This window comes from Arvicanthis niloticus, chromosome 6, assembly GCF_011762505.2.
Source record: "Arvicanthis niloticus isolate mArvNil1 chromosome 6, mArvNil1.pat.X, whole genome shotgun sequence".
Classification (NCBI taxonomy): Eukaryota; Metazoa; Chordata; class Mammalia; order Rodentia; family Muridae; genus Arvicanthis; species Arvicanthis niloticus.
Genome location: NC_047663.1, coordinates 60051372 through 60066216, shown reverse-complemented (window position 1 = coordinate 60066216; position 14845 = coordinate 60051372). Strand labels below are relative to the sequence as shown.

General features: G+C 45.0%; 1 protein-coding gene across 11 annotated transcripts in view; it reads right to left on the bottom strand.

Moving 5' to 3' along the window:
• The window catches only part of Epn2 (epsin 2), a 64508-nt gene that overhangs the window by 17703 nt on the left and 31960 nt on the right, over positions 1-14845 (bottom strand). For 4 of the 11 annotated variants that reach the window (XM_034505735.2, XM_034505738.2, XM_034505737.2 and 1 more), the window contains exons 2-4: positions 11395-12156; positions 9491-9661; positions 238-350 (exon numbers count right to left, since the gene is read on the bottom strand). In XM_034505735.2, coding sequence (XP_034361626.1) covers positions 238-350; positions 9491-9661; positions 11395-11989 — 879 coding nt within the window. In that variant the 5' untranslated portion in view covers positions 11990-12156. Of the gene's footprint in view, positions 1-237; positions 351-9490; positions 9662-11394; positions 12157-13524; positions 13697-14845 lie in introns of all 11 variants that reach the window. The other 7 variants (XM_076936686.1, XM_076936687.1, XM_034505739.2 and 4 more) reach the window with 4 other exon arrangements.

Genomic DNA, 14845 nt, shown 5'->3' with positions numbered 1-14845 from the left:
GCATAGAAACTTCACTCAGGGTTAGCTGCTTCTCTGGACACTGACCTCCCTGAAAACTTTCCTAGTTACAGCTCTGCCAGGGCTAGGGGCTCAGAATGCACTGTAGCCACAAGACATGAACTCAAGTAAGTGCCTTAAAGACAGGGCTGTGTGTGTGTCATCCTTTCTGGGAACCAGAACCCTCCCCCAGGAACACCAAGGTAAAGACCCCACAGGCTCAACCACACAAGCACTGACCTGTTCCGCAACCTCTCTGCTCATGGCAAGTGCCAGTTGCAGCTGCAGCTCCTCTTCTCCACTTGTCTGTGGCCGGGCCTGCTCCAACTCAGAGGACACTCGTGGGGAAGTAGCTGTGAAGTGGGAGGGATGAAGGGGAGTCATCACATGCAAAAACAGAGCTATCTTTCTTATTCCTAGCACAAGATAGTACTCAATTTTCATCTCAAACCCACATGGCCCAGCAAAAGGATAAGATAAAGCTATAGGTATTTCAGAGTTAAAATTAAGCAATAGTCAAACACGGTTGCACACCTAACTAAAGGAGACACATGAAACCTTGGCTGGAGATCAGGCCTCAGGAGGATCAAATCTCAGTCTTCACAGTAGATCACTGCTCCAGAGAAATGGACCATCAAACAGAAACCTAAGACAAGAGTTCTTGAAGAGCCTTCAGTCATGTGAAGGAGTCCGAGAGACCAAAGGCTCCAATCAAAACACTGACATTTAGAAGGTATGCTTAGGAAAAGGAAGCCCATACAGTTCTATGTAGACCAAGTACTTGTGTAACACTACACACAGTTGTGTTTTGCTCAAGTATCTAGCTAGTTAACACTGACAGGCTCCTATGAATATTGTTTTTATTGAAGGTGTAAAATGTAGAGTCCTGCCTAAGGTACCAAATCCCAAACCAGGAAATCCACATTCACAGTAACCTGGGGAGTTTCAGATTAGGAGATGAAATGCAACAGATCTGATGTACAGAGTATGAGAGAGCATCAGCCTTAGTGTATACCCATCTCTGCACACTCCCAGCTTCAATAAACTGCAGATGGAAGCCTACCCATGGAAGGAGCCATTGTGTCTAATGGTTCTTGGGTCTCCCCTGGGCTTCTGTGTAGCTCAGCACACCTTCCTCCCCTTGCTCACCAACTGCAGAGCTTTAGCCTTCTACACTGGGACCCACAGAGTAGGCAGCCCTCACCCCAAGCCAGTAAACCTTTATACTTTAAACAAGTGAATGGCTGCATTCATGGATGGATGGGTGGGTAAGTGGGTAGACAAAAAGAAGAACAAGTTAATTCCATAGCTTGGGCTAATTCTTTTAAATGTTTTAATCTGTACTAATAACTCCCTCCTCTCATGCATTCTAGGAAAGGTTTACCCAGAGTGCTTACCACAACACTTTCTCCATCTCTAGTCTAAACTTGGTTCCTAGGATCTACCTCCTTGGCAGAGGTAAGAGGTCAGGAATAACTGCTGACTAAGATGGTTTCTAGATAGCCAGCCAAGCCAAGTCTACAGAGATAGTAAGATTTAACTTGAAATCATTATTATTGGTGGTGGTGGTGGTGGTGGTGGTGGTGGTGGTGGTGGTGGTGGTGGTGGAGGCGGCAGCAGCAGCAACTAATTGCCTGAGCAGGCAAAACAAAAGCTGCAGTAAAAACTCCATCCTAAATAAAACCAAGCCTAATCCCATCCTAAAACATTTATACTTTTCACAAGACCTCTTTAGAAATACAAGTGGATGGTAATGAAACTGCCTCCAACCCACTTTGCTGATTAGATTTAACAATATACTTTAAATGTATGTATGTATGTATGTATGCATGCATGCATGCATGCATGCATGTATCTATCTATCTATCTATCTATCTATCGGTTGATTTTCTATCTATCTATCTATCTATCTATCTATCGGTTGATTTTCTATCTATCTATCTATCTATCTATCTATCTATTTTTTGGTTGATTTTGTTCCCCAATCTCACTGATATCAATCAGAATACTTAGGTCTCTATTTTCTCATGCTCAAGAAAAGAACTCATCAACTAGCCTGGAGGGGACAAAGGCAGTGAGACATAGACATCTCTAGGAGGCAGACATGGGAAATTCCTGCTCACTTAAAGTGTGGCTTCTTTGTACAAATCCATTCCAATGAAAATTGGGAAATGAATGGTTAACAAAATCCCTGCTGAAATCAGATACAGCACTGATATCCTGTTTACAACCAAATGGGAATCCGGGAAGAAACGTCATGCTGGCATAGAGTGCTCAGATAGTGAATCTTATCATGCAGGGAAGCCTGCTCATTGGCCATCAAGTCACAGGAGATCCACCAGCTCAGGAAAAACAGGGCTCTGAGCAGACTTGCTGTTGCAGAGGTCTCTCAGTTTTCAGGGATGCTAGATATGACATACCTGTGAGGCCAGATGGGCTTCAAGTGCAAATGGAACATATGACTGTTACAATCACAAGGTGGTGAGAATGATGCAAAACCTGTCACTGTGGAACTTCAAGACAAGGGTACTAAAGGATATTCCCTACACACTGTGGTTTTATAAACGGACGCACAGCTCTCAGCTCACAGGTGGCAGAATTCACAGCCACCACCCACACAATCAGCTGAGTATGCACAGCAGGCCCTGGCTTACTTATTAGAGAGACGCTCTGGCCTCAGTGATGGCATCTCAACCCCACAAAGAGACTTTTGTACCCAGGCGCATGACAGGGAACACAGATGTTCCTGTGAGCCAGGCCTGAATGGATTCTCTGACTGACTAACCTGGCCCTACTCTGAGCATCTGAAGGCTCACATTTACAGAGACCCAAGGAAAAACAAGCATTCCTCTCAAAGTCTGTCCCTGAAGATGACGACACAGACTCAGTGAATAAGAGTGCTTGCTGAGCAAACATGAGTCCAAATCCTCAGCAGGCATTTAAAAAGACTGGTGTAGCTGTGCCTCAGATAAGCTGAGTACTAGAGATAGGAAGGGAAAGGAAACAGGAGAATCACTGAGATTTATTGGCTGCCAGCATAGCTACACGTACAACAAGACACCTGTATCAAAGTATAAGTAGAGAGAGATACAGCAAGACACTCAAGGGTCCTTTTCTGGCCTGTAAACACCAACAGCTGGTCACACAGGAAGCTATAGAAACCAGGGTTCCCCAAGTAGGCAGGCAGTGTTCTGCCTACTCCTGATGAAGCCAAGTGTAGTGACACATACCTGTAAGCTGAGCCCTGGAAAGATAGAGGCAAGAGGATCTGGAATCCAAGGCCTTCAACAGCTACATCTTAAGTTAGAGACCAGTCTGGGCTACCAGAAGACCTGTCTCAATAAAAGCAAAAGTGAGCACATGCAAGTTCTGCATAGTGGCGCACACATGCCTGTAATCTCAGCACTCAGGGACAGGAGTGGGGGCAGGGGTGATAGGCATAACAGCTCAAGAACAGCTTTGACTGCTTTTGAGTTACAGGTCCAGTATGGCCTACCCTGTTTCAAAACAAAAACAACAAACAGATGAGCAAACAATCTAACCAAGACATATGCTCATGAACAGTTTGTCCATAGCTCTCTATTATCTGTATAATACACAATGTTGGAACCAAACTCAGGCCAGTTGTTCAGATGGGTCAAACTGGCTACTCTTAGGGGAAGTTCTCTTGCTGAAACCTGCTTGCTGTCAATCATAATAGAGTTTCACTACCTGGAGGCTCCCAAATCCCCTCAGGTCCCAAACTGAGACCCTGTCACTAAAAATTGCTGAATTAGCTGGTGGTGACTAACATAGACATCTTACTTGTTTTGTTGTGCTTTTTTTTTTTTTTTTTTTTTTTAAAGACATGCCTCTTTATGTAGTCTTGGCTCTCCTGGAAGTCACTATGTAGGCTGGCCTAGAATTCAGAGATCCTCCTGAACCTGCTTCTGTCTCTAGAGAGCTGGGATTCAATGTGTGTACCACAATACTAGCTTAAAATAGGAATCTTAGGCAGAAAAGACAAAGTCAGTCCTGTATGAGTGAAGGGAAGCATGTGCAGACTTTCTATCTTTTCACTGCTCCCTGATGGATACATAAAGCAGTGGTTTGCTGGCATTCTCCTAGCCACAGGTATCACAAACGATGCAGGGCTATCTCACAGCATGAGTGTCAGCTCATACACAACTTCTGCAAGCCATGGAGTGAATCTTCCAAGTCGTTGGTGGTTCTGGATCCAATACTAAGGATAATCAGGCACCACTATGATGTGTGCAGCTGTTAAAATATTTACAGGCTTGCTGAGAACCTGGAGAAATGCTTCTCTTAGGAAAGTATGAGATGGAAGCTGTCATGAAGTTGCATACACAGAATGATTTGAAGGGACTGCAAGACACTCCATCTTCATTCTTTCTCACTCATATCATAAAAACTGAGCAGACTGACTTACCTGGGCCAACATCATACCCACTAGTGACTATAGAAGAGGTGAGCCCTTGGGAAGAAGCTGACCTGAACAATAAAGAAGAGTGACTACCTGCTGCCTCTAACTATCCAAAGGACCTTGCCACAGGCCATCAGGAGAGGGAGAAGTGAGGAAGAATGCTGAAGAATGCTACAGCTGAGTGAAGCCTCACAGAATCTAACCCAGAGCTGTACTTGCCGTCTCCCAGCACCTCATATACCACTGTGGTGTGTGAGGGTTTCTGACTGGAGGTGTGTTCAGGAGTAGCCTAGGCTTTCGGACTTTTGGAGTCATTTAAAAGTTTCTGGACAGGGGCTCAATATGGTAGAGTGCTTACCCAGCATAAAGAAAGCCCTCAGTTTGATTCCTGCACCATATAAACTGGGCATGGGTGGCACATGCCTGTAACTATAGCACTTGAGAAACAGAGGCACGAGAATCAGAAGTTCAAGGTCATCCTTGGCTATATACTGAATTTGAGGCTAGCCTGAGCTACATGATATCATATTTATAAAAGGGCAAGGGGTGGGAGCTAAACAAATTAAAACTTTGCAGCAATTAAAAACACTGGCTGCTCTTTCAGGACCCAGGTTTGATCCCTAGCACGCACACGATGACTCACAACCATCTGTAACTCCAGTGTGAGGAGATCTCATGCTTCTGACCTCTGCTGACACCAGGCACAAACGTGGTTTTCATACATTTACACTTAGGTATACACACATATGCATAAAATATTTAAAACACACATGTACACACATTAAAAATAAAGGCATTCTTATGCAGACAACTCTAATTAAATTCATTCAGTATGCCCAACCCCCAAAATAGTAGTACATAGAGTTGGGAAAAGAGGACTTGGTAGAAGGCAGTAAGAGAAATTGAGACTTCAGAAGTGGAGTGTGACAAGCTCAGGTTGGCAAATGCTTGGAAGCTTGGCCATGTGTGCCTGTCACTGCTTTCTATCAGATAGACCAGGTTCTAGGGGACCATAAACCCAGCCCTGCTGACACTCAGGAGAAAAAGCTACTGAAACACTTCTACACCTGCTCAGAGACAGAAAAAGAGCACTGTGTACTTCTAATTGAGGCCCACAAGAAGTACACAAGAGCACTGGGATTTAAGATATGACATGGTGCCCCGGTCTGTTTATAAATAATCCCCAAAGAATGAAAAACTATTCTGGGAGTTCTTTGAAGAACTTTGAAAAGTGGATAAAATATTTATAACATTACTGAAACAAAAAGGAAAGAAAAAAAGGGATATTTTAAAATAAAAGTTTCTTCGCAGACAGTCTAAAAGATGGTGGCCCAAGCAAGAGAGAGAAGACAGACCAAAAGGAACGTGAATCATACTGTCTCCTAACTCACCCTTTGAGACAAGGTCTCATGTAGCACAGGCTGACCTGTAACTCACTGTGTGGCCAAGAGTGCCCATTTAACCTTTGATCTTCCTGCCCCTTACATCCCAATTAAAGCCAAATCAACTAAGGTCTACTTAGATTCATGAAGTAAGTGGATTTGACCTGTCTCCTTAGCCACACTGACTTCATTCACCTGCTTTCGTGCACTCACACCCACCCCATACCCCACCACACCCTTCTGTGGAGAAAACCCAATGACCATACGGACCTCAGAAGGACCTGGAAATCTGTTTACATGCCTGTTGGGCCACCAGAGAGTAAAGAGAAACCGTCTAAAAGACTGTAGGTTGGCAGAGCTGCATGGTGACAGTCATAGGCAGCTACAGGATGTGCTCCACAGTGTAGTCCAGTGTCTCAGACAGCTGCTCCCTAGCCCCGCCCTCCTACCTGCACAGTCACAGTAAACACACCTAGTTCTCTTGAGTACCTATTTGGATCCTGAACTCTTGTTCAAAACCAAAGAGAAACTGCCCAATTTGGGGGTCAGTTGCTGAGATGTTCAAAGCCAAATTTAGATCCATCTCTAGCAACTGTGTATATCTCACTCTTGTGTTCCTTCTGTCCCACTTTCTTCTATTACCTAGTTAATCCTGTGGCACTGCATGTGTTTTGTAAGCCCACTCAAATCCTTTGTGAAGCAAGCCTGGCAAAGACATAAAATGTTCATAATCTCCAGTAATCTCCTGGTAAGCCTGTCAGGGTATAGGAGAGCAGCAACAGTCTCTGCACAGATTGCTGAAGCTCAAGGACTCCCCAACATTTTCCTTAGGACCTCCCTAGAATCACAGAGTGCTAAAGGCTTCATCTAGATAGAAAAGGCTACCAGGTCATTTGGAGATGAGGTAGGTGAGTAACAGCACCCACCTAGGACAGACCACCAGCGCGTGGTTCCCACACCACAAAGTACTCTGAGGCACTAGAGCACATGAAAGGCAGCAAGCTTTTCTGCTTTCCCTTCCTTCCTCCCTTCCTCATTTTTAAAAAACAGTAACTCTGGCAGTTAAACTCTCCCCACAGTACCAGACACCAAGAACTGCTTCCTGGCTTTTATCAGGATACAGCAGCAGCTCTGGCTCCAGAGGCAGATTCAGAACAGCAAAGTAACCCATGACATTGGTGAGCTGGGAACCATAGCAGGAAAGACAAACAGGAGGGAGGAGAGACAAACACTGGCTGTACTTGAGCTGAAATTGTCAAATCAGACTACAGCAGTCTTCCCTGGGCCTTGTTTTTGAATTTTCCCATCCCCCTCTGGCATGTTTGATGCAGATTCTCAACCCCTCCTCAGCAACTTGTTCCATCTCTTCACAGCTGTAGCTTTGGCTAGTCCCATAGTACCTGGTGGCTAATGCCTAAAGTAGGCCTAACAGGTGGACTGCTAACATCTTTAACTCTAATCCAAGTTAGCTGTCATCTCTATGATCTGAAACAAACTCCAACCTCTGAACCTGAGAAACTCCCTTGAACTACATGGCTTCTGTGGACACAGCAGTCTCAAGCACCAACTGCATACTTGGACGAGTGGCCAACAGAGACAGACAGAAGCCCAGTCCTTCCGGGGAATAGCTTTTATGTGATTATGAGCATCAGGGGAGGCTAACAGTGCACAGCTGGAAGCACTGGAACAGAACAACTAACTGCCTCTCTGCATTTCACCAAGCAGCCCCCAAACTGCTGTACCCACAACCCTCTCTCTTCCCTGCCTCTTGAACACTGAGTTTGAGGCTGCAAAGCTGCCCTCATCTCCTCTCCACATCAGCATGGTACAGGCCTCCAATAAGCTTTCTTGGATCTTCTCTAGAACAAATCCAAAGATTGGTTGCTTCCCACCTATCAAGCTACCTACCAGTCCCATCATCCTCTAGCCAGTGAGGCCTCCTGCTCCAGCCAGAGGCCTTCTCAAGTGCTTCTGAGGTTTAAGTACCTATCCAGCCTAATCCCTTCCTCCCTATCCAGCCTGATTGATCCCTTCCTCCCTATGTAAAAGGTAAAAGCCGGTTTTTTTTTCTTGCAGATTTTAGTCTACTGTGAGCCGAATATGTAACTTGTGAAAGAGTCAGCACCATGAGAGTATTTAGAAATTCCTATCAGGAAAGTCCTGTCCTACAATCCCTCCAACTCCATCTAGACTCCACCAGGCCCTCTCAAGGATGTCCTTAATAATCCTGCAAGGAATCAGTACTTTAGGGATTCTAAAACCATTGTAGAATAAAGGATGGGTAGAAATGGAGAGGCTGAAGGCAAAGAAACCAAAGAGAAGCTAGCAATGGATACAAGTCATAGATGAGATAATGAACAGAATGAGAGATTTCCAAGGTTATTTCTACAGATTTGAAGGCAGTGAGGAGAAAAGAAAAAAAAAATTGGCTTGTGAAAAGCTATCCTCAAACCACCATCATGCCATCTTTGATCTAGACAAGTCCCTGCAGGGTCTGGGGACCTAGGTGTACCCATCTCAAACAACTCACCTGAGTCACAGCCTAGGACAGAGGAAAAGGAGAAGAACTCCATGAAGCTCTAGGAGAACCTGAGAACAGATCCTAAGTAAGTGGTAGCAAAAAAATGGGTATGCAACTTCCATGTCACTGGGAAACCCTTCCAAACAAGTTCCAACCCTGACATCAGTTACTGTGCAAAGCTGGTCCTCCTTACCTTTCCAAACAGTAGAAGCCAAAATCCCAAACTCTTAGAAGACAGGATACAAAGGAAAATATCCCAGAACTAAATATAGTGATCACACAAATACTCAAGTTAAGCAAGCTGTAATATTAGTGAGGCATGAATGAGTGAGAACTGTCTCCAGGGCTCAATAGAGGTTGGCTACCTTATCAGGGAAATTACACAAAGGCTTGCTGTTGGTGCCCCTTGGGCAAAAGTAGAAGAGAGTTTTCTTCTCAAGTGGGAACCCATTTATTTATGACCAAAGGGAGATTAGACTGAGAGTATTTTCTTTTACTGTGAGCAACAGTAAAAATCTGTTTCCAGTTTAACCTGCAACAGAGCAGCTCTGACCAGGATGCATTATTAATTAGGCAAAAGAGAAACCCCATTTTTAGTTACCCATTGAATTCAGCCTCTTCAAACACAGTGACCTAGAATTGACAGTACAGCTAACTCTCTGTTCATTGTGACAATGGGGATTTCAGCAATGATAACAGGCCATTGGGGAGCAAAAATAATCCCACTGGAAGCCCCACAGTTTTCTACTCCTACGCTGGGAATGATGGCTTCCAGTGGCCATCACTGAGGGTCTACTACTAGCTTTCAGAAACTGAAAGCACACATTTCCATCTCAAAAAGCCAATCACCTGAGTCCACTATCACTCTGTGGCCTGGCAGGCAGCAAAGCACCCTCTAGTCTGTAGAACAAGGGATACAGGGAAGATAGGATCATCACCCATGCCTACCCACTATGTAGCTCCCCTTTAAGCAGGTGGTATATGATTGTGCGCAGGGGAGCTATAAGCTCCCAGAAAGAGAGGCAGAAAGGATTCCAAGCCCTGGAAGCTAGCTAGACAGGAAGTCCAGCAGGAGGCAGGAAGAGAGTTGGCTGTACTGGCATGACAAGCCCCACCCTTAGCAAGCTGCATGGCATTTCTACGAAGAAAAGTAAACCGCTGTCCCACCTCGGGCTGCGCGGTCACAAGTGAGGCAGGGCTGGGCCCAGTCGCCATTTGGGTGGGAGGCTAGGCCCAGGTGCGGCAGGCAGGGGTAGCGCTGGCTCAGTGGCTGCAGCTCCTCACTCTGACCCAGCATGGCCCCTGTGCGGTGCTGAGGGCACAGCGAGGCCTCTGGCGCTGTTGAGCAGGGACACACACACATACACAGAAAGAGACACACCATTAGAGGATGCGCAGCAGTGTGTAGGGGACATAGGCCAAGACCACCCAGGGTTCTGCCTCATCTCTGAAGTCACTGCCCTGTTCCTGGAAGTCATGAAGAGCCTGTTGCCACACTCTTACCCTGGATTTCAGTTCAAGATCAAAGTCTGGGAAATAAGAACATTCAGAGCTAAAGCATCAGAACCTTAGAAGGCAGGCAGGGTTGAGATCTTTAGCCATTGGCATGGTATAAGAAGGGTCTGGTGAAACAACCAGGCTTCCACACTCCCATCTCGCCCATGTACCTTGATGTTCTACCCTGTTTAACTACAGTGGTTCCAACCCCTTTGTATCCTCCACAGGAGGGTCCTTGAGGAAACTAAAACAGTTCTCCTAATAGGCCAATCTTATTTTTTAATTAATTAGTTTGCTTATTTTGGTGTGCAACTTAATCCTTAATGCGGGGACATTTCAAGAGACCTAAGGCTACCTTTGGGTATAAGTTATCTCACAAGTCATCATCATCACATTACGAAAGCAATTCAAACTCAAAAATTACGATGGCCAGAAATACAAGAAAATGTTAACCTGCTCCAACTCTAATAATAACTTATACAAAAGTAGGAAATGCTGGTGTGCAGCAAATTAAGAAGGAAACAAGTTCTGCCATGCTGGTCATGCAGATAGCACACACTCATCATCCAGCACCCTAGAGGTTACATAAGGAAGACAGCAAGTTTGCAGCCAGCCTGGCTACACAGGGAGATCCACTTTCAGAAAACAAAAAACAAAAAGGTTTCTGTTATGCTGACATAATGTGCTGTTCCAAAGGAATGGGCTTTGAAGCCCATTTCTGCTACCTGAAGATAAAGCATATGCATCCAAGGGCCACCAGAGCCACCTTTCTGAGTTCAGGGTCCTTAGTAGCTTAGCTGCCCAGCCCTAAGAAATAGAGGATGAACAATGTGCCTTGGATAACTTTGTGTCAGCGCCCAGGAGGCCAGCAGGATCAGAAACCAGTTTCTACAAGACCCAAACACCACTTCCTCTCACTGAAACCTCTTCTGAATACAGAACAAAGACCCAAAGTAATCCAACACACAATCAGAACATAGATCAGCCAACACAGCACAGACCCATTCAAACAACCAAATCAAATCCTGGAGACTTTTTTGAATATGTGAGGAGGAAGTCTTGCTACTAACCTACAGAATGTTCCTTTCTAGGTCAAACAGAAACATCCCATCTTGTCTCTCTGGTTAATGACCTATAATAGTAAGCACTGAGCCATTACAGAGACCTGCAATTCAGTCAGTAGAAAGACATGGAATGCAAGATTCAGAAATAAATGATCAAGTCCAAGGGCTGTTTCCTCCTGGCTACTAGTTATTTGAGTCCCTGTAGGTTTGGACAGCAGGACAATCCCTTTGCTGACAGACATTCTTGGACAAAAAAAATCTGGTAAGACTGGCCTTGGAGCCCACGTTCCCACAAGAACTTAAGAAGCACGGGCATAGCCTTGACTGAATCCCCAGAAGACCCACAGAGCAGCAGCCAGGCGACCAAAAGTTCCTTTGTAACTAACTCAATCCAGATCAAGGAAGCTGTCACCTGGGTCACCAGAAGCTGAGGACTAAGGTTCTCAGGTGCAAAACCCCAGCACCTGCCACTCGGTGCTCGAGTAAAGGTAAGGTACTTTGTTTACTCACAGCCGTGGTAGGATGCCGGCGAGCCCCCAGCCTTGCCATACTCCTGCTCTGAGTAGCTGGTAGAAAGGTTGGGCTGGCTGGAGCCACGGCCAAAGGTGATCTGGTTGCTGCCCACGCCAGTGGCCACCTGAGCCATGCGCTCTTTGGTTTTGAGAGCCTGAACCCTCTCAACCTTCAGCCGCTCCTCATCCTTGAGGAGAGCAACCAGTTGCTTTGACTTCTCTCGCACATTAATACCCTGGTCTTTGCCATCACGGTCAATGTATTGGAAGTCTTTCAAAGTCTGTATGGCAAAGATGTTCTCACGGCACTGCTGGGCCACCCGCTCAGAACCTGTCTTGATAAGGTAGTCCAACAGTGTCAGCGCCTTGTATACATGCCGCCAGTTCTTGCCATGGTCATTAAGCCTCTTCCAAACCATGCTCATGATCTCCGAGAAGGCTACCACATTATAGGTCAGGTCAGCAATCTCGGTCATCAGAGAGCTGGATGGGCCCCACGGGTCATTGGAGGTGGCTTCCCGGACTTTGATTTCAGCCTCCGAGTAATTATTCACAATGTTTTTCATCTGCCGTCTGATAGATGAAGTTGTCATTTTTATCTTCTTTGTTACAAACGTGAAGCCCTTCAAGAGAAACTTTCCTGTCCCCTAAGCCTGCACCCTAGGAAGTTTCCGTGTCAGAAACGCAGATGGAACAAAAAGGCCCTCCACAGTCATTTCCTCCTCCAAAGCCTCAGGTCCCAGAAGCTGGTAGCCATGCCCTAGAAAGAAAAAGAACACATTGCTTTGATCAGAAGCACTGGTGAGGATGAGAGAGCCCAACACAAAGCTGTGTATGAGAACATAAACAGTTCATGAATAGAAAAATATCCATCCTGATTTCAAAACTAAGATCAGGTCAGAAACGCCACATGCTAAACAAGAAACCTTAAACTCATGTTTAAACCTTAAGCAAACACCAAGATCATTACTCTATCGCCTAAGGCTTTCACTAGAGTGGCTAGCTTGCAGGCTGTATATTCAATGTCAACCAAAAGCTGAATGTAGGAAAACTGGGGTATTGGGGAAGATGTCCTGATAAGTGTATTTTAACCTTTGGTGTTGGGTACTGAACTCTGGGCCACATGCATGACAACCTGTACCTCAGCACTGAGATGTACTCCTGTCCAGTCTTCAGAGTTTCACATGTGAGGGCAACAAAGTCTCACTTGAAGAATATCTTAAACCTAAAGTGCCTGTAAGTATCTTTCCCATGACTTTAAAATTGAGCTTTGGCTCATGAGCCCCTAACTGCCTAGAAAATTCTCCTAACGTGCCATTTCTCTGTGACTCTTCCTGAGCATGAATCAGTGAAGTACTGACTGCTCTTCTAGAGACAAGCTAACAACCTATACTACCACCTCCCATTCCCCATCTACCCCAGCTCTCAGAAGCTTCCAGCATGTGACCAAGGACAAGTCTCACTCCTCATTTGAGAGAAGAAAAGCAGAGACCCAGAGCTAAATAATCACAGGCTCCAAGTGCACCCATCTCCTTTCTTTCTTCAGATGAACAAGAGCTAGAACAAGGTCCACATCTCACATCTCCAGCATACATGGTGATCACCATCTGTCCCATTCACAGTGAATACCCAGCATCCAACACTGTGCCCAACATGAAATAAACACTTGAATAAATAATACTACACTTAGAAATAAATAGAATTCCTGTCCTCGGGCCACAATCCTCATCTGTAAGATAAAGAAACCAAAACCTAAAAGATTCTCAAGACAACTGAAGACCAGAGAGAAAGCAAGGGCTCTAGCCAGCCCTGCTGTAGTTGCTCAGTCCTATGGGTTAATTCCGTGTAACAGCAAAGGTAGTTCCTTCCCACTGGAGATATAAAACATGAGGAGTGGAGTCTAAAAGTTGGCTAGCTACTGTAACAGGCTGAGGCCTTCCCTACAGATCTTTAGGCAGCCCAGATCCTGGCATCTAAAGCAAGCCTTCCTCTCCCTGGATTGTTGTGTTTCTGTCAGAGAATCATCAGACATTCCTAGTTTCTTTCTTCAAGACTCAGTCAAGCAGGCAATGAGTACATCAAAAATAAACAAAAAGGAGACACAAGGAATACAGTGGTCATTCATCACCTACAGCCACAGAGGTAAAGGAGACCATTCATGAAGCTTCAGATGCCTTCTCTGCTCACTCAGATATGCTGAGGAGCCTGTCTGTGCCTGAGGCCAGAGCACTGACTTCATCTGATGGCGGGTATGTTCTGCCTCTCTACCCATCTGTTCAGCTCTCATGAATCCCCAAAACCTGTCAGAAAACAGAGATAAAACCTTTTTCAGAGTGACTGTACATCTGGTTTAATTAGGTTTTTCACTCATAATTTACTGCAGGCAGTGATGGGATGGGCCTCATAAAAGAAAAAAGACACCTCTGATAGCCAGTGAGCATTTCAGCTTAACCACAGATGTGTCAAAGTTGTTAAGTCATTTCAGATTCACCCAATGCCCAGAACTTTAGGATGTCACGTGATTTGAGAACCAAAGTATGCCTTGGCCTATAGGTTCAATTCCCAGAACCTACATAACAATTCAGGAAACCAGGCATATATTCAGGCAAAGCACTAATAAAAATAAATCTTTAAAGCCAAGCAGCACTCAGGAGGCAAGAGACAGGCTCTGAATTAGAGACCAGCCTGGTTTATAGAGTAACTTCCTCCATGACAGGCCCTGTCTCAATCAATCAATCAATCAATCAATCAATCAATAAAATCTTTAAATGAATAAAAGTTTCTGAAAATGACCACTATTATAAACATAACAAATGGTTAAAACTCCATCCAACAGCAAACTTGAACTCAACAGCTGGTCTGGAGAACTGCTGTGAGCAGTACAGTAGCAGAGGTTACCTGACCCATGAGACCCTGGATTCTAACTCCCACTCAATAGAATAAAAAAAATAAGGAGCTGGGGAGACGGCTCCGTAGCTAACAGCATTGGCTGTTTTTCCAAGGGACCCAGGTTCAGTTTCCAGTACCCACATAGCAGTTCACAACTGTCTGTCTGTAACTTCAGTTCCAGGGAATCTGACACCCTCACAACTATGCACATAAAACAAAATAAATTATTTTTAAAATAAACAAACAGATGGGGAGGAGGAACAGACATGGCTATCTACACTGCAGCCACTAAAGAAGCTCAGGAAGGAAGACCAGCTTGGGCTACATAGTAATATTAAAACTATTAGGGGAGGGAAAACAAAAAGGGAGGAAAAAATGTGCATGACATGGGAGTTTTGAAGGCTCCAACACAATCTTGAGTAATGAAAGGGTAGATATGCCCCCCTTTTCTACAAAACAGGTACCCTTGTATAGCCTAAGTTGGCCTCAAACTCACAATTCTCCTCCTTTAGCCCCCCAAATTATGTGTGCTATCTACTTGACTGCTGAATACTTTCTAG